We start from the raw sequence: 21,777 nt of genomic DNA on the forward strand, positions 1-21,777 counted from the left end.
GAGTTGGGTTTACCCCCATTTTTCCCATTATCTCTGCTGAGTGGGTTCTCCCCTTGGAGCTTGGCCTCACTCTCCTGATTAGTGGGCCTCTGGCTGAAGCAGCAACTGTTGAACCTGCTAGGTTAGCAAGGCCAGAAATGTGCAACACTGGGGTTGAAGTGGAATCTCCTATTGCATACCCTGATTTTTCCCATTAGGTAGGATGTTCTCTCTGTGTCTCTACTCTGATTTTTTCACACTCTCTACTCTCAGGCCAACTAGTTGACCGGTCGCCAAGCCCCCCTCGCATGTTGAGGTGCTGATCCTAGCTAACTTATTATGTTAGCCAAACAGTTAATTGAATTCAATAAAATTTTATTCGTATAGCTCTTTTTACAATGAACATTGTCTCAAAGCAGCTTTATTATTAATACGGGATACAGATTTTACATGTGTGAAATTATCCACATTGAGTGAGCTGGTGGCGATGGTGGCCAGGAAAAACTCCCTAAGATGTTAAGAGGAAGAAACCTTGAGAGGAACCAGATTCAGGAGGGAACCTCATCTGGGTAACAACGGATAGTGTAAAAGTAAAGGAAAGTTCATTATGGTTTAATATGAAGTCTGATAATATGAAGTTAACACAACTCATTAGGGCTGGTGAAAGATTCCTTCAGCGAATCCCTCATTCTCTCCACTTCCTGTTTTTCCCTCTCTCTGCTCTTCCTTCCCCAGCTTCCACATCCCCTGCCACCCAATGACTAGAGGGCCTGCGGCTACATACTGCCAGCATGTTCAAGTGAACATATATTGCACATTTTTGCTTTTTCTAGTGTACAATAATGGTTTTATGGATAAATATGTTGATACAAACCTTCATATGTTAATTTATAAACACACCTGTGTGTCTAATTAAGGACAACACATTTTGTGCTGCTTTTAACACAATCAGTTGTGTTCACAATCCACGGAAACAGCGAGGATTCACCAGCCTGCGCACGGTGTAAGCTGGTCGTCCATCGATGATGTGGGCAGCTGGAGCCGGTCTACTAGCTGGGGACAAAGAACAACATACAACAAGCTTTAATCGAGAGAGATGAAACGTAGGGTGGATCTTCATGGACCTGGGTAGAAGCACCGGTAACATACAGGGTTTATCTTCCTGAGAGTCTTAAAAGGGCCAATGTAACGTGGCGCCAGTTTGCGAGACTCCACCCACAGAGGAAGAGCTCTCGTTGCGAGCCACACCCTCTGGCCTGGGTGAAACATTGGTCCCAACCCCCGGTGCCGGTTCGCCTGCCTCCGCTGTTGCTGAGTAGCTTTTAGTAGGGCTGCCATCTTCTAAGTCCATCGGCAGCAGCGAACCAGCTGAGCAGCAGCAGGAACACATACCTCTGGCTCCTGCCCGGGGAACAAAAGAGGAGGGAAGCCATACTGACACTCAAATGGGGACATGCCTAGGGAAGAGTGATAAAGAGTGTTATGTGCCAACTCTGCTCAGACTAATCGAGACCTCCACGTGGTTTGACGGTCTGTTGCCAAACATCTCAAAGTCTTTTCTATCTCCTGATTAACCCTTTCTGTCTGACTGGGGGTGAAAACCGGATGACAGACTGATGTCAGACCCGATAAGCTGGCCAAACAACTTCCAGAACTGGGAGGTGAACTGAGACCCTCTGTCTGAGACCATATCCTGGAGGAAGCTGTGAATTCTAAACACGTGTTGCAGTAGGAGCTCTGCAGTCTGGCTTGCTGTGGGAAGTTTAGGTAATGGCAAGAGGTGACATGCTTTAGAAAATCTATCCACCACCACCAGAATGACTGTATTACCTTGGGCAAAACTGTGACATAGTCTAGGGATGTGTGCGACCAAGGGTGTTTAGGGATCGGTAGAGAGTGCAGTAGTCCTTAAGGGTGGATTCTAGTCTTCTTGCACTGGGCACACACCGGAGAAGTGGCAACGAACTTCCGGACGTCCTCATACAGCTTTGGCCGCCAAAACCTCCTCTGGACAAGCTTGTGGGCTCTAGTGGCCCGAGGGAAGGGAAGCATGCGCCCACTGAAACACATCAGAGCGTAGTCGATTAGGCACAAAGAACCGTCCAGGTGGACCATTACCTGGATCAGGTTGCTGCCACTGGGCCTTTTTAATGGCAGCCTCAGTGCCCCACTAGATGGCTGCTACTATTTTGGAGGTGTGTAGGATGGTTTGGTCTGGACTCCTCCTCTGGGGAATCAAACTTCCTGGAGAGTGCGTCTGGCTTCAAATTCTTGGAACCTAGGTGATAAGAGAGAACAAACTCAAACCGGTTAAAAAACAGAGCCCAGGGTGCTTGACGGGAATTTAGTCTCTTGGCCTCCTGAATGTAGCTAAGGTTTCTGTGGTCTGTCCAGATGAGGAATGGATGCTTAGCCCCCTCCAACCAATGTCTCCATTCCTACAGCTCACCTTGACTGAAAAAAGCTTCCGGTTGCCGATGTCATAATTCCTCTCTGCCGCCAATAGTCGATGAGACAGGTACGCACACGGGTAGAGCCTGTTGTTCACCCAGGCTCTTTGGGACAAGATTGCCCCTACCCCCACATCTGATGTGTCCACCTCTACTATGAAGGGTAACTCTGGGTCAGGAAGGGTTAATACAGGAGCTGATGTGAAGAGTTGTCTCACTTGGTAAACACCTGGTTGGTCTTTTCCGTCTACATGAATGCCGGGCTGACTTCTTGGTGAGAGTGGAGAGAGGTTCTGTAACAGAGCTGAAGTTCCTTATAAACCATCTATAAAAACTGGCAAACCCAAGAAAGCATTGTACCTGCTTCACCGAACAGGGCTGAGGCCATTCCTGCACTGCACGCACCTTGCCAGGGTCCATCTGGATGCTGCTCTTGGAGACAGTGAAGCAAAGAAATGGGACTGAGGACACATGAAACTCGATTTTCTTCAGCGTGATGAAGAGGCTGTGTTTAATGAACTGAGATAGAACCTGTCAGACATGTTCAATATGTTCTTGATAGTTATGTGAGAAAATGAGGATGTCATCAAGACAGACAAAAACAAACCTATTCAGCATCTCCCGCAGGATGTCATAGTGGTCCATCAGCATGTTGAACGTCATCTTCCACTCGTCCCCCTCTCAAATCCTGACCAGAAGGTAGGCATTATGGTGATCTAGCTTGGTGAAGATGGTGGCACCTGCTGCGTGGCCATCAGGGGCAGGGGGTAGCAATTCTTAATGATGAGGCAGTTGAGGCCCCTGTAGTCAATGCAGGGCCTGAGGTCCCCATTCTTCTTCTCAATGAAAAAGAACCCTGCTCCAGCAGGTGAGGTCGAGGGACGAATGAACCCATTATCCAAGGCCTCCTTAATGTACTTCTCCATAGCAGCCCCCTCCAGTGTAGAGAAGGAGTAAATTCTACCCCTCAGCAGGCATGCTCCAGGGATTAACTCTATAGCGCAGTCATATGGCCTATGCGGAGGAAAGGTGGTGGCTCAGGATTTGCTGAAGACCTCACTGAGGTCCGAGTACTCTGGGGAACTCTAGACTGTGAAACTTGAGATGGCTCAGGGTGAAGGACTGGGAGCTTGTGATTGGCAGACTTGAGCTGAGAAACAGGTAGCCCTCGGGTGTTAGATATGTCTAGGTTGAGCTTGGCAGGTCACTTGGAGGGGAGTCAACAAAGGTCCTGGGGACGCCTCCTGTACCAGTAGTGACACAAGCAGAAAGTAGAAACACGGCAGTTAGTTCCCCGCCTTTTAAATATCCCCCTGGACCAGTCAATATGTGGGTGTGGAACTTTAGTCAGGGAAACCCAAGAATTATTGGGAGCTTAGGTGACTGGATCAGAAAAAATTGCATTAGTTCCTTATGATCCCCAATTTCAAACTGGAGGGATTGAGTGCAGTGACTGACCTGTCCCGACCGCAGAGGTCTGCCATCTATGGCTGTGATGGGTAGTGGTCTCTGGAGGGACACTGTTGGAATGCCCCAACGTCTGGCTACACCTAGATCCAAGAAATTTCCAGCAGCCCCAGAGTCAACGAAAGCAGCAATCTGGTGATGCCAGTTCTCGTGAAGGATGGTGGCTGTGATCGTAACTCCATTCCAGTTCCCCCCTTCCCGGATGAGAGTTGGCTTTTCCCAACAGTTCAGGGCAGTCGAATCGGAAATGACCAGCCCTTCCACACGTATAAACAACGTCGGTCCCTTATCCGCTGCTCCCTTTCTTCCCGGGTTAATCTGGTTCTGCCCAGCATGGGTTCCTCCAAATCACTGAGTCTCCCAGGTGCTGGTGGCCTCCTGGGGGCGATATGCACTGTACTCCCAACTTTGTTCCTGTTGTCGTTCTCTGAGACAATGATCCACTCGGATAGAAACATGAATGACTGATTCCAGGTCCAGGGGAGGGTCTCTATAGGCTAACTTGTCCTTAAGTTCGGGGGACAAGGCCTGATGGAATGTGGCCCCATCCACTTTCTGTAGCTAGAGTACGAAACTTGATGGCAAACTCAGCCACATTCCAGGTGCCCTGAGAGAGTTGAAGCAGTCGAACATCACCTGTGCTGGCAGGATGCTGGAAGAGCTTCTTCATTTCCATGATGAAACAATCAGAAACATTTTAGGAAAAAATAGGACAGATTAAAAAAGAAACAATTACCTGGTTGCATAATTGCGCACCCACTTTTATAATTGGACATGTGACGGAATTAACCAATTACATTCAATCTCATGTTCAACAGTAATTATCATACAACTGTCAACAATGAAATGACTATGATTAACCCCAAATAAAGACCAGCTGTTTCTGTTTCTTGACATCTCCTTAGTTTCATCTGACTCCTGAAGCCATGGTCCGCAAAGAGCTTACAAAGCATGTACAGTATCTCACTTTTCGAAAGCTATCGATCAGTGAGAAGGGTAAAAAATTTCCAAAACATTACATATACCATCAAAGGCCATCATCAACAAGTGGAAAAAATGGATCTGACATGATTTATCTTAGTTTCATTCTTTTACTTTACAAACACCTGCCACCTTAACAGGGGTGAGTAGACTTTTTATAGCCACTGTAACTGTGGTTCTATGAGCACCAGATAACCCCCAGGTTTCCCTGTCATCCAGACATGCTGATCTGACAAGAACCTTTTTAAACTAGAGGTATTCAAACTGTGTGTGTTGGGTGGGGGTGTTGGTGGTGGTATATATGTATAGTATTTGTAATATAAAGCATAAAAACCTTATAAATCTCTGATCTATGTGACTGCACCCAGCTTTGTAAATGAAAAAACAAATGGTGTGAACACTGAAAGGTAGAACTGTGTTTGCTTTTTTGAACTTCAAACAGCTATTTTAAATGAATCTCCAGCAAAATAAATGAGCTGCCATTAATTCTAAATCTAAGCTTGTATGTGAGGTGGGTCATGGAAACCTATCATAACTATCACCCATCATTACTCATGCAGGATATAGATATTACAGTCATAGTTCATTGAATGTTTTTTCTCTCCTAATGATGTGTGTATTTGGCAGTACTGCATCAGTTGTGAGGCTGTGAGGTGCAGAAAGGCAAGCTCAGTAGCCCTGGGAGCTCTTCAGTGACCGTACTTGTCTCAGTCGCCATCATAAGCAGTGCCATGCAGTTGTACGGTAATGGCTCAGTGAGCGAGACAATCCTTCAGATCATTTCCAATTGTGGCTTCTCATATGAATAGATAAGACTGTGAAAATAACATTGATTGGTATCAGTCTACACAATGGACAGGTTATTATAATGCTGGCCAGGACTGTGTGACTGTAAGTGGCTCTTTTTTTGTTTGAGCAGAAGTTATAATAAATGCACATTGCACGACCAGACATCATTCTTGAAAATTTATGAGAACTATGAAATGTATGAGTTTTAAAATTCATTACACAAAGTTCATAGAATGTAAATTATTGTGATTCCTGTAACTAAAAACTGATCTCTTGCTTATCAGTGTATTTTCTGAGTAATTTATAGCATCAGTAAGTTTTAAGGACAGAGACAAATGACTGAAAATTAACAGAACACAGACCAGAACAAAAGCAATGAGTGACTCAGTGAGCAGTGCTGAGAGAATAAGTGGCCAAATTCCCACTTACTTTCTGGTGGGGTTTTTGTGTGTGTGTGTGTGTGTGTGTGTGTGTGTGTGTGTGTGTGTGTGTGTGTGTGTGTGTGTGTGTGTGTGCGTGTGTGTGTGTTTGAGTGTGTTTTTGTCTATGAAGCTAAACATGTGTTTCAACAAATATTATTCACATTACTATTATACAAATATTATTGTCATATTATTCTTTCATTACAAAGATTTACTTCTGTGCTTATGTACACAGAAGTACATACAGTTTCACGAAGTGTACATACAGTTTCACGAAGTGGGAATTTCAGGTGAATGCCTACAGTATGCGACCATTGGCTATGGCACATGTGTATTCACTGCTTGTATTCTGTGTGTTCACCAGGAGCTAATACACTCTCACGTTACTTAAATGTCATTTGGGAAGAAAGATATCTCATAAAGACTGCTGAGGTCTGGCATGTCTAAATAAATCCATTCTAAATGTTACACAGATTAATCAGATTTAGGCAGGTTTTTATAGTTTTAAAGACCAAAACTACTACTTGTGATGAATGAGATTCATTTAATGTTTAATTGAAGTTTTGAGTTTATATGACAGAGAATTAGAAAAGGTTCACAGTAATACTTTACAATTTTTTCTACTGTCATGTTACCGATGTTAAGGTTTTGGTTTGATTTAGGTGTAGGTATAGCATTTATTAGCTGCATTGATAATTGTGTCAGTGGGAGGTCCTCACAAGGATAGTAATCTGTTTGTGTGTGTGTGTGTGTGTGTGTGTGTGTGTGTGTGTGTGTGTGTGTGTTCAGAACTTGTTGATAGAATGGAAGGTCAGAAGGTTGCTTTTAATGGGAGGTTATGTGCTCATGACTGACTTCGCTATAGTCTTCACTGTCACTCTTTCCTATCAGGTATGCATTATTTAGATTTAGTAGACACAACACACAGTTAACAAGAGCTCTCCTGTCTCTACACACACACACACACACACACACACACACACACACACACACACAATGTAGTACCTGGACTTTCACATAAGTCAGAATTCAGACAGTCATCAGTAGTAGAACCCAACCCCCAAATTCAGAACTTGACTTGGACTAACCCCGAGTGGCAGGTTAGGAGCTTGGATTTGAAGGAGTACGTGACTAATCTCAAACACTTATAATACACAGTTGAAAGGTGTGTAGTTAAAAGCAACTAACACTAAGAAAGTAAGAGGGGAATGCAAAATACATATTAGATACAATTTGATGAAATCAACTCCTGTTCAACAGAGAGATTCCAGTGAACTGGAGGTGTTATATCACCAACTCACAATAAGCACTTTTATGCCATTGTCTTCTAGTATGTAGTACACTGGATGCCTTACCTGAGCATGGTCTGTGTGTACACTGATTCTCAAAAAGGCAATATTTTGTAATAATGATGGGCACCAAACCTCGCCACTTGGGTGGAACAAGCTAGTGCTTGTTAGTGCCCGGATAAAATGGGAGGGTTGCGTCAGGAAGGGCATCCGGCGTAAAAAACCTGTGCCAAATCAAATATGCGTCGCTTTGGATAAAAGCGTCTGCTAAATGAATACATGTAAATGTATCGTAAACCAGATGGAGACGGGTGATCTGCTCTGGTGACACATTGGCTTCTCCAGCACACTCCTCGTGCGCATTGTCACGCGGCGGTACACAGCGGCGTTGGACTTCTCCTTTAACTCTGACGGACAGACGGATAGAGGAGTGACGTCAATTCACTTCTTGACGCCAATTTAGACTGGAAAAAGTAGATGGTAAACCGGAGTAGATGATAAACCTAGGTCGTACCATAGAAAACTGCTCTCTCTCTTTCTCTCTCTCTCTCTCTCACACACACACACACACACAGAAGCTACTTCGCCTTTTTTGTTAGCTATACGTGCGATTAAGTAGTATCAAGTAGCATCATGACCTCACACGGGCAGAAAAACGTCAGGTCTGAGCAACAAAAGGTAGGTATATTTGCATATAAGAACATAAACAAGCTGAATCCATTTCTAGTGTGGAACTGACACTGATGACTACTGTATCGATTAAAATAACCCAATGTTCAATTAAGTGCTGAATCAACATATCATTCTTAGTGTTACACGTTGAATGTGCACATCTACCTACTAATCTACTAACGTTCGAGTAGTAACTCTTAATGTGTGGAATTCACACCTGCAATAACCACTGAATTCAAATCTAAAGGTTTCTGTGAAATCTTTCATATTTCTGGGTCCAACAGAATTTATATGTACATTATACTGTATGTACTAATTCAGCATTGAGGATTGTTCTGTGGTGAGATAAGAAAATGTTTTAGTTTTATTTAAACTCTCGTAAACGTTATTCACTGGTTCATTTTTCAAAACCCTTTACACATCCACTTGCACACACACAATCGTTAATCTCCACAATGCACTATAACTCCCATAAAATGAAATCAGAACAAAACAACACAAGTTTTCTTCCAACAAGAACAAAAGTGCAACAACAACAACAAAATACTATTACCCAGAGGCTTAAATAGTTATTCATGTAATTTGTTTCGTATTGCATTTATTGATTGCTGTGTGTTCCTTGTTTGATAGTGTAAGCAATATAAGAACAGGTTTTACACTGCACTCTCATGTGTTGACTGACTGTTTTCTGTACTTCTATATGTGTGTAAACCGATTAATGTATAAATAACGTAAATAATAAAATCTGCACACTTTTGGTTCTGTTCAGTCGACAGGAATCCAGACACAAACCGCTTTAAGCCTTCATCACTGTGTAGTCATCTTAAATCACACTTCACTTTTCATTTTTTTTTTGCATGTGACATACTTAACAAGACGTTACTTTGATTACTTCAAGGTTGTAGAATGAACCACATGACAGCAAACAAAAGCAGTTTCCTCAAACTACACCTAGATTTAAAACACTGCTCGTCATTCCATTATCATTATTTACCATGACAAATCCAAAAACACAAAAAACAAGGACAAATGGCATTTTCCAACCTCCTCATTCCCAGGGATATTCACATACTGTATTAGTGTATATATGCATTCCAGTTGGCTGATACATATCATGAAAATATTTGGCTGTGGGGTAAGTTACATCTTGCCAATGTATAGCAGACTTATGTTCATTAATTCTATATTTTAACTCATGTGATGTTTTTCCAACATAAATCTTGAGACAAGGGCATTGCAGAGTGTATATCGACTTGTATGTACATGTTATATATGATTTCAGTGCATAGTATTTCTGTGTCAGTGGGTAGGAAAACCTTTACATCATATACAATTTTAACATGCAGAACAAATTTTACATAGAAAACATTCTTTGGTCTTATATTTTACAACATCAGGTCTTACTAGTTTACTGAGTTGTCAGGATGGATATACTAACTCAAATAATCACACTTTGGTGAACAGAAAAGCATCTCAGCATACACAAACATCAAACCTTGAGGTGGATGAGCTACAACAGCAGAAGACCACACTGGGTTCCACTCCTGTCAGCCAAGAACAGGAATCTGAAGCTATCATGGGCACATGCTCACCCAAACTGGGCAGTTGAACATTAGGAAAACAAAAATCACCTGGTCTTTTTCCAGTCTTCACCTGTTCAGTTCTGGTGAGTCTGTGCCCATGATAGCCTTTTGTTCTTGGCTGATAGGAGTGGAACCTGATGTGGTCTTCTGCTGTTGTAGCTCATCCACCTCAAGGTTTAATATATTGTGCATTCGGAGATAAAATTCTACTAACCACTGTTGTAAAGAGTGCTTATTTGAGTTACTATAGACTTCCTGTTAGGTCAGACCAGTCAGGACATTCTTCTCTGATCTCTCTCATCAACAAGGTGTTTCAGCCTGCAGACCCTCCAGCACACCATTCTATGTAAACTCTAAACTCTATACTACTGTGTGTGAAAATCGCAGGAGAACAGCAGTTATAAAAATACTCAAAACAGCCCTTCTGGGACCAACAAATGCCACGGTTGAAATCACTGAGATCATTCTGATGGCTGATGTGAACATTACCCAAAGCTGCTGGCCCGTATCTGCATAATTTTATGCATTGTACTGCTGGTATATCTCATCCAACATTTAATACATGGGGTAAATATGCTAATAGAAAAAAATAGTTCAATTTAAATTTGCCTTTAAATAAATTAGCATAATTTGGTGCTAATGGAGTACCCATTTGTACAAACTTTAACTTGCCAACAGAATAAATGGCACATCTTCACTGGATGAAATAGGACATGATATATGCAACTGGTAATTACAAGTAATTTTCTATTTTTTAAACTTGTTTACTCAGTTTCTTCATTTGTCCACATGTACTAATCAACATCACACCTTGCTATACAAGACAGAAAAATATTTGCTTGAGCCCTAATGAGTGATATTCAGCGGGTAGGTTATTCTGTGGTGAATAAGGTGGGAGAAAAAGTGACTTCAACTTTGGATGGACTACAAACCAGTGTGTGATTGCATGAGGATTGTAAATGCAAATTATCTGCATTGTTTGATCTTTTTCTTAGTTACCCGTTTCCTTCCCTCAGATTTAAGCCTTCTGTAGAGGTCATCTTAATATAAATTCTACACTTTGTATTATATGGATTGATTTAAGATTTAATTCTTAATTACTTTTGCAAAACCATAAATTTTGTTTGTGCTTTGTGAAGCATTGTGGTGCTCCTTCAGCTTGTGCAGTTTTCTTACAGGGCAATGCTCGCACTCTGGTCCTAATGGTAACTTCTGCTGCAGTTGGGGGAACATTACAATACGGATACAACCTCGCCATTATGAATGCACCCACTGTTGTAAGTAAACAAGAGAGAAATCTGTATTTACCTCTGTTTACATGTGAATGTCTTGCTATTTTTGTTCACCATGTCGTTATGTGTACATAACAGCATTCAGTGTCATTAGTTCTGAATCTGAAAAGGTCCCTGCCTGTTCTCATTTACTGTATCTTTCATTACTATTGTATTCTGTGTCCCTACAGTATATTCAGAACTTTGTTAATGAGACGTTTCAGATGCGCTGGGGGATACAGTTAGAGGTATATCAGGTTACACTAATCTGGACACTCATAGTGTCGATCTTCTCATTGGGTGGCCTTACAGGGGCTCTGTTGGCCGGGCCCATGTCCATCCACTTTGGGAGGTATGACTTTTCAAGATTCATTATTCTATAAGTATAATACTTGCAGAGTTATATGGTATTTACTGTGACAATCTTTGAAAATACAATGTTGATATTGAACTGGGTTTGATTTCTATGCATTGTGTTGTGTGTAGGACAGTGTTAATGACCTCATTATAAATCTATAAATTCTCGTTGAGGGCCCCCTAGTGGCCAGGGGCTTGGTTGGTAATCTTTCCCTTGTGGTGACACACTAAATGACCAAAAGTATTGCACCAATATAAGCTCGTTGAATATTTAATTCCCAACCCCCTTGCTGCTATAAGATTTTGCTATATTTATGTTACTTATTGTGTCTTCATTGTTGCACTGTTTGCATTTTTCATTGTTTTGTATTTGTACTTGTACTGTTCACATTACCGACACTGTTATTTGTTGTCCATCTATGGACGCCAATTCTGCCAGGTCGAATTCCTAGTACCTGCAAGTGTTACCTGGCCAGTAACGTGATTTTGATTCTAATAACAGCCTTCACTCCTCTGGCTTTCCAGTAGATTTTGGAGACTGTCTGTGGGGATTTGTGCCCTTTCAGCCATAATAGCATTAGCGATGTTGGGAACAGATGATAAGGAGAAACATTCAGATTAATTTGAAAGGTATTCAGTGGGGGTTGAGGTCATGGCCCTGTGCAGGCCTGTGTCATGGCCCTGTGCAGCCTAGGCAAACCATGTCTTTATAGACTTCACTTTGTGCACAGAGGCATTGTCATACTAGAACCGGTTTGGGCCTCCTTGTTCCAGTGAAGGGAAATCTTAATGGTAGAGCTTAAAAATATATTCTAGACAATTTTGTGCTCCCAACTTTTAGCCATATGGTGTACCTTTGTTATGGAGCTACTTACTTACTTACTTAATCCTCTTCATCCCGTGTGAGACATAAGGCCACTACTAGCTCTCTCCATCTAGGTCTGTCCTGAGCTGTGAACTGTGCTTCTCCACATGAGAGCTCCATTTCTTCCAGCTCGGTCGCCACTGTCCGTCACCATGTTGTTCTTGCCAGATGGTGTCCACCACAAAGCCACTTTAGGTATCCTTAACTGAGATATCCTGAGTGCATGTCCGAGCCATCTTAATCGGTGTATCTTAATCTCCTAAGATATGTTGTTAGATCTTGTCTTTTTGTACAGGTTGACATTTGGGATGGTATTGGGCCAGTAGATGTTGCAGATCTTTCTAAGGCAACTGTTATGCAATCTAGAACTGGTAACATAGCCCAGAAAGACATCAAAGCCCGAATAAATAAAGCCAGAGGAGCTTTTAGCAGACTCAGAACCATCTGGAAATCTTAACAGCTAAGCCTCAGAATAAAGAAATATAAAAGAAAGAATAAAAAAATAAAAACTTATTACAGCAATGTTATCCAGCTAGCTAAGAAATTATTACCATTATTTTTAATGACCTTTATATAATAAGACATTTTTGACTGTAATCTGTGTATTTTTTATTATTGTATTGCCCTCAAGGAAGAAAACTATGCTGCTGAACAATATATTTCTAATGTCCAGTGCACTGCTGGCTCTGACGAGCCAGAAAGCTCAGTCTTTTGAGATGATCATCATCTCCAGATATCTGGTTGGCATCAATGTGGGTGTGTAGGCTACTGAACTTGTAGTTCAGTTTTAGCTAAATACCTGTATAAATGCTTCCCTGGATTGATCATGTTTTTGTTATGCCTAGATCTGAATGACTTCCTATCCACCAAAACTGTAAAACATTGACTATAAAACAACTATTCTGGTTGCAGGGGTCAGTATGAATGTACAGCCAATGTATTTTGGTGAAAGTGCACCAAAACACTTACGTGGAGCTGTGGCCCTGTCCTCTTCTGTCTTTACCTCTTTTGGGTTGGTGCTAGGACAAGTGGTAGGTTTGAGGTGAGTTCAGAAAACAGTTATATACTTAAAATTTAAAGCATAATATTTGGGTCCAGCAAGACTTATATAAAACACTTATGATAATGAGTCAGTACCGATATCATCACACAATGTTTAAACCTATTACAGGCAAAGCAACTTGGGAAGTGAGAGCATACAATATGAGTTTCATATGGGCTACAGTATGGATTCTTTAGAGTAGTTATGGTAACTATGGTGACATTTTTAATTCTCAGACTCTCGATTTAAATGCCAAAATCTAATGGCACTGTATCAAGTCCTCAGAGAACATAATTTCAAAAGGAGTGTCCATAAAAGGTGATATATTAGTTTATAAACTCACCGCTCATTTTAATGTAGGGCAGGCTCATTTTGTGTGTGTGTGTGTGTACAGAGAGGTGTTGGGCTGTGAATCATGTTGGCAGTACTTGTTAGCCAGTAATGCTGTGCCAGGCTTCATTCAGCTCCTCACACTACCCTGGTTCCCAGAAAGCCCTCGGTACCTTCTCATTGATCGTGGTGACAAGGACGCCTGCTTAAAGGGTAACACAAACTATGTTTCTATATGTCTTATATGATTATATTGTACTTTAGAATACAGTATACATGCTGGAACTGACTAGTTTCAGGAGGCCATATAGCAGAACATTAATTAATAATACTGTACACTGATATCCTGAAAATTAGCAATTCATTACATGTACTGAATATGTACAATATTTGCTACCCAACGCATGAAACACTTATCAGTCAGACTCTGGGGCTGCACCGGGTTCTGTAAATGGATGAAATAAAATGATCAAAAATTATTTGCATTGTTAACATTCAACCATTGGAGTAGATGCTGAAAAGAAGAGCTGTATATGAATTTTCAGCTTCAAATCAGAATGGAAACAGTATATATCTTCACATAACTGTCAAATACTGAAAATAGATAATACAGCTGTAGTTTGTGTTCTGAAGTTGTTATTTTTACCTGTTCATAGAAGGGTTTTACAGTGGTGTGTAAGTGATGTGTCTCTCCCCATGCTGTGTGTATTTGGCAGCACTGCGGCGGTTGCGAGGCTGTGAGGTACAGAAAGAGGAGTTGGATGAGATGCTGCAAGAGCAAGCTGAATCTGAGGACAGGCGAGCTCAGCAGCCCTGGGAGCTCTTCAGTGACCGTACTGTTCACTGGCAACTCATCTCAGTCGCCGTCATAAGCAGCGCCATGCAGCTGTGCGGTAATGACTCAGTGAGTGACGCTGTCATTTTGACTTATTCATTCATCTTCAGTGATTGCTTTATCCTGGTCAGGGTTATAGTGGAACCAGACTTTGTCCAGGGAACACTGGGCACTAGACAGGAATCCACACAGGATGGGATGACAAGCCATCACACAACTTTTTCATCTCACCTGTAAGTGAATTGCAGAGTAAATTGGTGTGACACCTGGAACTAAATGTCTTTCTGACAGTGCATTATCTGAAATAAACAGACTAATTCAATTCATCAGTGAGTGGTAAGGGCAGAAACCGATATCTGAAAACAGGCCACAACAAAAGCAATGAGTGACTCAGTGAGCAGTGCTGAGAGAATAAGTGGCCAAATTCCCTTGCTCCTTTAGTCTATTTGTCTCTATAATGAAAATTTTGTCCATGAAGTATGTAAATGTGTTTCAACATTTATTCTCTCATTACACAGATTTACTTCTATGCTTCTTACATATTTAAAGAGGCGGGAATATCAGCTGAACACACCCAGTATGCGACCATTGGCACTGGCACATGTGAATTTACCGCCTGTATTCTGTGTGTAAGTTTTAAGTTTCGTGGTTTTAAAGTCCAGAACTGCATTTCTGGGTGGTATATTGGCTATCACAATTAAAAATGACCACTTGAAATGAGTGAAATAAATGTAAAGTTTCCTATAAGTTTAGAATTTACATGGCAGATTTAGAAAAAGATGTTACATAGTGATACTTCCATACTCTTTGTGTGTGTGTGTGTGTGTGTGTGTGTGTGTGTGTGTGTGTGTGTGTTCAGAACCTGTTGATAGAACAGAAGGGCAGAAGGCTGCTTTTAATGGGAGGTTATGTGCTCATGACTGGCTGGGCTATAGTCTTCACTGTCGCGCTTTCATATCAGGTATGCATTATTTTGATTTAAACAATTCAGCATGCGATTAACAAGAGCTACCCTGTATCTGCAGACACACACACATTATCTGGAATTCTGTCAAGATTTTCATCACTTGCAGCTTAAATTGGATTCATTTATCTATGACTTGAGACTCAACCTTGATTTAAAAATAATTCCAAAATTTTGCATTCTTCTAATTTGTTTCCTCAGCATTAAATAATGTAACTCAACACTGTTACAGACTACTGCAATTCATTAAGGTATAGACAGTCCACCTGTTTAATTTAAATGAAGTCTTCTGTAGTAGAACTTTCACCACCAAATTCAGGACTTGATTTGGACTCAATCGAGGACTTTAGACCTTCTTTGAATATTCTTGAAGTAAGAGACTGATCTAAAACACTGTTGTATTACACAGTTGAATGAATGGTGTGTAGTTAAAAGCGTCTATCACTAAAGCAAGAGGGGAATGCAGTATACGTATTAGATACAATATGATGAAGTTGACTCATATTCAACAGCGTGAGATTCCAGTGAACGCCAGTGTTGTATCACCAACTCACAATCAGTATTTTGATGTCATTGTCTTCTAGCATGTACACTGGATGTCTTACCTGAGCATGGTTTGCGTTTTCAGCTATATCTTCAGTTTTGGGATCGGACCAGGTGAGTCAAACTGCACCACTGCTCCATTAACTGAACGGGTCTGTGAAAATCCATTGCATGTCACTGTGGCTGAATTACAGCAAAGAGCCAAAAAAAAAAGAAAAATCAGTTTATGGTCAAAATTGGGTTTTTATTCCTACCACAATGAACAACACCTCACCTTTAAGAAACCATTACATTTACATTTATTCATTTAGCAGACGCTTTTATACAAAGCGACTTACAAATGAGAAAATACAAGCAAAGCGATATATCAAGCAGAGAACAATACAAGCAGTGCTGCCATACAAGATCCGTTAATTGAGTTCCAGAAGAAGCAAAGTGCGCATGGTAGAGGTGTAAGTGCCAGAGTAAATTTTTTTTATTATTATTAATTTGATATTTTTTATGGGTTGGTTAGGTGTTCACATAAGAGGTGGGTCTTAGCTGTTTTCTGAAGATGGTGAGAGATTCTGCGGTCCGGATTGAGGTTGGAAGTTCAATCCACCACTGAGGAACAGTTGGTTTGAATGTTCTTGAAAGGGACCTTGAGCCACGCTGAGTAGGTAGTACTAAGCGTCGAGGGAACGTAAGCCTTCAGGAGAGAGTTGAGGTAGGAGAGTGCTGTTCCAGACAAGGTCTTGTAGGTGAGCATCAAGGCCTTGGATTTGATGCGGGTGGCTACAGGGAGCCAGTGGAGGAAGATGAAGAGGGCTGTGACATAGGTTCTCTTGGGCTGGTTGAAGAAGAGGAGTGCTGCTGCATTCTGAATCATTTGAAGGAGTTTGATGGAGCTGGCCAGGAGGCCTGAGAGTAGTGAGTTGCAATGGTCCAGTTTTGAGATAACAAGAGCCTGGACTAGTATCTGTGTAGCCTGTTCGGTGAGGTAGGGTCTGATTTTCTTGATGTTGTACAGGATAAATAAAAATCACAAAAAATTCAATGGAAATGTTTTTTAATTACTTTTTGAGCTCATCTAGGCTATTGTACTGTAAGGATCATTATATGTAAGGAGCCAATTTAACATTAATGCAGCGGTTTAAAGAAATAATTAAAAACTGTCTAAAGATGTCTCAAACCTCATTAGCTGAGTATAATTTCAGTCTTTGTTCCAGTTATTGGATATTATGAGCTGTAATGACACAGACATAAGCTTAATTAATTCAGTTTCTAATCGGTTTCTTCTTTTCAATTTTGGGAGAAAAACAAGCCATTTTACAGCTGAGAAAAGAGGGGAAATTTATCAGAGCCATTGCCCTTGCATTGGGCATAGCCAGTACAACAATTTGGAATATCCTGAAAAAGAAAGAAACCACTGGTGTACTAACAACCAGACACTGAAGAGGTCAGCCAAGGAAATCAGTAGCAGCTGATGATAGCAACATTGTGAGAGCTGTGAAGAAAAACCCAAAAACAACAGGGCAGGAGTGAATGTATCACAATCCACCTTTCTAAGAAGACTTCAAGAGCAGAAATATAGAGGCCATACCACAAGATCCAAACCACTCATCAGCAGTAAGAATTGGAAAGTCAGATAGAAATTTTCAAAGAAATACAGAAATGAGCCACAAAAGTGAATTAACCAAGATTAACCTCTACCAAAGTGATGGAAAGGACAAAATGTGGAGAAAGAAAGGACCTGCTCATGATCCAAAACACAAATCTACGAAACATGGTGGAGGTAGTGTTACAGCCTGGGCTTGCATGGGCTCTCTGATCTCCATCCATCTTCTATACCGCTTAATCCTTTTCAGGGTCACAGGGAACCTGGAACCTATCCCAGGAAGCATCGGGCACAAGGCGGGGTACACCCTGGACAGGGTGCCAATCCATCGCAGGGCACAATCACATACACATTCATCCATCCATCCATCCATCTTCTACCACTTACTCCTTTTCAGGGTTGCGGGGTAACCTGGAGCCTATCCCAGGGAGCATAGGGCACAAGGCGGGGTACACCCTGGACAGGGTGCCAATCCATCGCAGGGCACAATCACATACACATTGAATTCAATTCAATTCAATTTTATTTGTATAGCGCTTTTTACAATAGACATTGTCTCAAAGCAGCTTTACAGAAATATCAACACGGTATACAGATATTAAAGGTGTGAATTTATCCCAACTGAGCAAGCCACTGAGTGGCGACGGTGGCAAGGAAAAACTCCCTAAGATGTTTTAAGTGGAAGAAACCTTGAGAGGAACTAGACTCAGAAGCAAACCCATCCTCATCTGGGTAACAACAGATAATGTGAAAAAGTTCATTATTAACTTATATGAATTCTGTATGGCCATAGAAGCAGCCATAGTCCCAGCAGTCTGGAATCGGAGTAGATTAGAGCTCCATCCAGAGGCAGGACATCCGAAACGGATCAGGCAGGTCCGGAGATCAGAAAGGATCAGGTTCTCTTGTAACTCCATAAAATCATGACATTCACACACTGTGGACATGCCAATCAGCCTACCATGACTGGGGGAGGAAACTGGAGTACCCGGAGGAAACCCCCACAGCACAGGGAGAACATGCAAACTCCGCACACACAGGGCCACAGCAGGACTCGAGACCCCAACCCTTGAGGTGTGAGGCAAACCTGCTAACCACTAAGCCACCATGCGCCCTGGCTTGCTTTACTGAGAAATGCATACAATCTAATTATGAGGAACTTCATCATGCAGCAAGACAATGACCCAAAACATTCTGCCAATCCAACAAAAGACTTCATTGGGGGAAAAAGTGGAAGGTTTTAGACTGGCCAATCAATCATCAGATCTTAAGATAATTGAGCATGCATTTCACCTCCTGAAGAGGAGACTGAAGGGAGAAACCCACCAAAACAAACAACAACTGAAAGAAGCCGCAGCACAAGCCTGGAAAAACAACACAAAAGAAGAGTGCAACAGTTTAATGATGTCAGTGGGTCACAGACTTGAGTCAGCTATTGCAAGCAAGGGATATACAACCAAATATTAATATCTGTTCCAATACTTTTGCTCATCTAAATATTGGGTGGTCTGCAATCAAAGGTGCCATGTTCTAAGTTGTTTAACACATCTAGATAATAGATAACAGAAAATGAAAGCAGAAATTCTGATCTATCATCTCATATTCATCTTTTGATCTCAAACCCAAATGTCTTCAGTGTACAGCAAAAAGAAAAGAATTGAGCTTGCCATTCCAGTACTTTTAGAGGGGACTGAATGTGCAAAAGAGAAGAAAGAGCACATTTCAGTTTAGAAAAAGTCTGTAGTATTCACAACTACAGTACTGTGCAAAAGTTTGAGGCACCCTATTTTTTTTAGTACAAATCTTTGTTACACCAAAGATTTTTTATTTTATGACTCCTGCATTATCAAGTCAGTACAAAACATTTTCCCGAACATTAATTTTCTAGCACAAAATTAAATATTACATAAGAGACAAAAACACAATGAAGGCTTCTGGGTTTTTGCTGCAAAAATAAGAAGCAAGTGTGACAGTCAAAGTCTCCAGAAGAACCGTGTCTGGTTCTGCACGATGCTCAATAAAACTTACAGCTCAGTTCCTTATAAATCTGAACTAATTGTACCGGAGACCACTATTTTTTTTTTTTTTTTTGTCAGACCAAATATTGACTTTGTTTAATTTACAACTGTTTACTGCTCTTTACTGTATTTTTAAATGTAGAAACATTTAATTTCTTTATTTTGAAAACATCTTTGCTCTATAGCATTTCTTTGCATGTGCTTAAAATGTTTGCACAGTACTGTACATATAGAAGACAATGTCAAAATTTCATCACGTATAGGGTTTTCCTAGGCTGCCAACATTTAATACACTAAAACAGCTTAATATGCAAGCAGTCCTCAACCACAGGCATTAAATAGATTCATTTAAATAATACATTGACACTGCTACTGTCTATCCATTTGAAAGTCACAACATTCATATGTGTTTTATAATACTTTTCTCCACAGCGGGAGTGACTGGAATTCTCCCAACTGAGATTTTTAACCAGGCAGCTCGCCCTGCTGCTTACATGATCGCTGGTTCTCTAATGTGGCTTAATCTCTTTATTATTGGAATGATATTCCCATTTATTGTGGTGAGTGCATGAATTTCACAAATACACAAATGAACGTCTAGTAGTATGTGAGGTGTAGGTGAGTGACGCAAGTGTTAAAGTTAACCTGAATTCTCCACTAGGAGAAAAATACAAATGGCCTAAAGTATAATAATACTTTAAACAAATGGTCTTTTTTCAGTGTCCACTCTTGAGTTGTAAGTAGAAGCTTACACCTTAGTAACACCTTGACATACTACTTCTAGAAAGACAATCGTTGTGTAAATATTTACATAATGTAGTATTTCATATTTCTACCCAACATCTTAAATGTTAAGCTAACATCTACTGATGAACTGTATCCAGGTTAGCAGTTGTAGAGCATGAATTAATAAGATGAAACCTAAGGTTTTTCTTTCCTGTGTGTGTTGCTGACAGAGTGGACTAGGTCAGTTCTGCTTTGTGCCATTCGGTGGTGTGTGTCTTCTCACTGCGCTCTATATTGGACTGGTTTTGCCTGAGACTAAAGGAAAAACACTAGCCATGATCACAAGCGAATTCCACAGGCTTAACTTCCACAAAAAAGAGAAGACGGGTCCAAAGTGTAAAGACATTCATTACCAACTAGGAGAAGTCCACCACTCAACTGCCCTCTAAGTTACTTATTTGTATAATTGAAATTCCTGTATACTTAAGAATGCTGGAGCTCTCTGTTGAAGAGTGAGTGTTCAAAAGCTTTACCCAAATATAACCACAGACACATTTTATTCTGAGACCATTTATTCACAAATTCAATTTCTTTTTATTATATAGGTTTGCAAATATATAGATATGGTATAGCTGTAGTATCTAACCCTGTTTACCTTTTATAGTAATTATGTCAATTTGCACTTTTTAAAATCTTTTAAATCTTTTAAATCTTTTAAATCTATTTTCTCACATGTAAATTCTCTCACTCTCAATATCAACTAGATCAAATAAGGTCTAAACTAGTACAAACAAGATACTGTCAGTGTGTTCTTTAGTCATAATAAACCATCGTAGAAAATATGGATTTATTAGTCTACTGTGTACCGAGTAGAATTTGCATTTTGAGCATTTACTACCTTACTATTGTCAGTTTGAAATTAGTTATATTTAGATGAATGTACTAATATTCTATATACACTCACCAGTCACTTTCACAGGAACACCTGTACACCTGCTCATTTATGCAGTTATGTCTTTCACTAATGGCTACTTCCATGATAGCTATGATAGCATGATAATGCATGGTCACAAAGCAAAAGTCGTCTTGGATTGGTTTCATAACATGGCACTGAGTGCAGTGTTCTTCAGTGGTCTTCCCAGTCACTGGATCTGAATCCAGTAGAATACCTTTGATATATGGTAGAACAGGAGAGTTGCATTATGAAAGTGCACCTGAAAAATCTGCAGGAATTGTGTGATGCAATCATGTCAACATGAACCAGAATCTCTCAAATGAATGTTTACAACATCTTGTGGAATCTATGTCATGAAGAATTGAGTCTGTTTTGAGAGCAAAAGGAGGCCCTACCCAGTACTAGCGCAATGTTCCTAATAAAGTGCTGAGTGAGTGTATATGGTATCCACATACAGTGAGGGAAAGAAGTATTTGATCCCCTGCTGATTTTGTACGTTTGCCCATTGACAAAGAAGTGATCAGTCTATAATTTTAATGGTAGATTTATTTGAACAGTGAGAGACAGAATAACTGCAAGGAAATCCAGAAAAACGCATGTCAAAAATGTTATAAATTGATTTGCATTTTAATGAGGGAAATA

The 21,777-nt window shown here is 40.7% G+C and overlaps 1 protein-coding gene across 3 annotated transcripts; it reads left to right on the top strand.

The window, feature by feature from the left end:
• The first annotated feature begins 7,694 nt into the window (after positions 1–7,694).
• slc2a11a (solute carrier family 2 member 11a) lies at positions 7,695–20,739 on the top strand. Of its 3 annotated transcripts, none has more exons than XM_017479439.3 (12): positions 7,695–8,055; positions 10,800–10,909; positions 11,095–11,255; positions 12,757–12,881; positions 13,038–13,167; positions 13,562–13,710; positions 14,214–14,401; positions 14,851–14,961; positions 15,192–15,293; positions 15,881–15,953; positions 19,887–20,014; positions 20,411–20,739. In XM_017479439.3, the coding sequence occupies exons 2-12, from the start codon at positions 10,835–10,837 to the stop codon at positions 20,627–20,629; spliced, it is 1,461 nt and encodes a 486-aa protein (XP_017334928.1). In that variant the 5' UTR covers positions 7,695–8,055; positions 10,800–10,834; the 3' UTR covers positions 20,630–20,739. The 3 variants fall into 3 exon arrangements, with proteins under 3 accessions (XP_017334928.1, XP_017334927.1, XP_047014501.1); XM_017479438.3 differs by having other exon boundaries at positions 7,696–8,055; positions 10,811–10,909; XM_047158545.2 differs by lacking the exon at positions 14,851–14,961 and having other exon boundaries at positions 7,696–8,055; positions 10,811–10,909.
• The last annotated feature ends 1,038 nt before the right edge of the window (positions 20,740–21,777 follow it).

The sequence above is a fragment of the Ictalurus punctatus genome, chromosome 11 (genome assembly GCF_001660625.3).
Source record: "Ictalurus punctatus breed USDA103 chromosome 11, Coco_2.0, whole genome shotgun sequence".
Lineage (NCBI taxonomy): Eukaryota > Metazoa > Chordata > Actinopteri > Siluriformes > Ictaluridae > Ictalurus > Ictalurus punctatus.

Bases quoted from the DNA above. Each gene is read 5' to 3' on its own strand.
- slc2a11a (XM_017479438.3), top strand. From the start codon at position 8,011: ATGACCTCACACGGGCAGAAAAACGTCAGGTCTGAGCAACAAAAG. The intron at 14,962-15,191 runs GTAAGTTTTAAG...GTGTGTGTTCAG, and splicing joins TTACCGCCTGTATTCTGTGT to AACCTGTTGATAGAACAGAA. The intron at 15,954-19,886 runs GTGAGTCAAACT...TTTTCTCCACAG, and splicing joins CAGTTTTGGGATCGGACCAG to CGGGAGTGACTGGAATTCTC.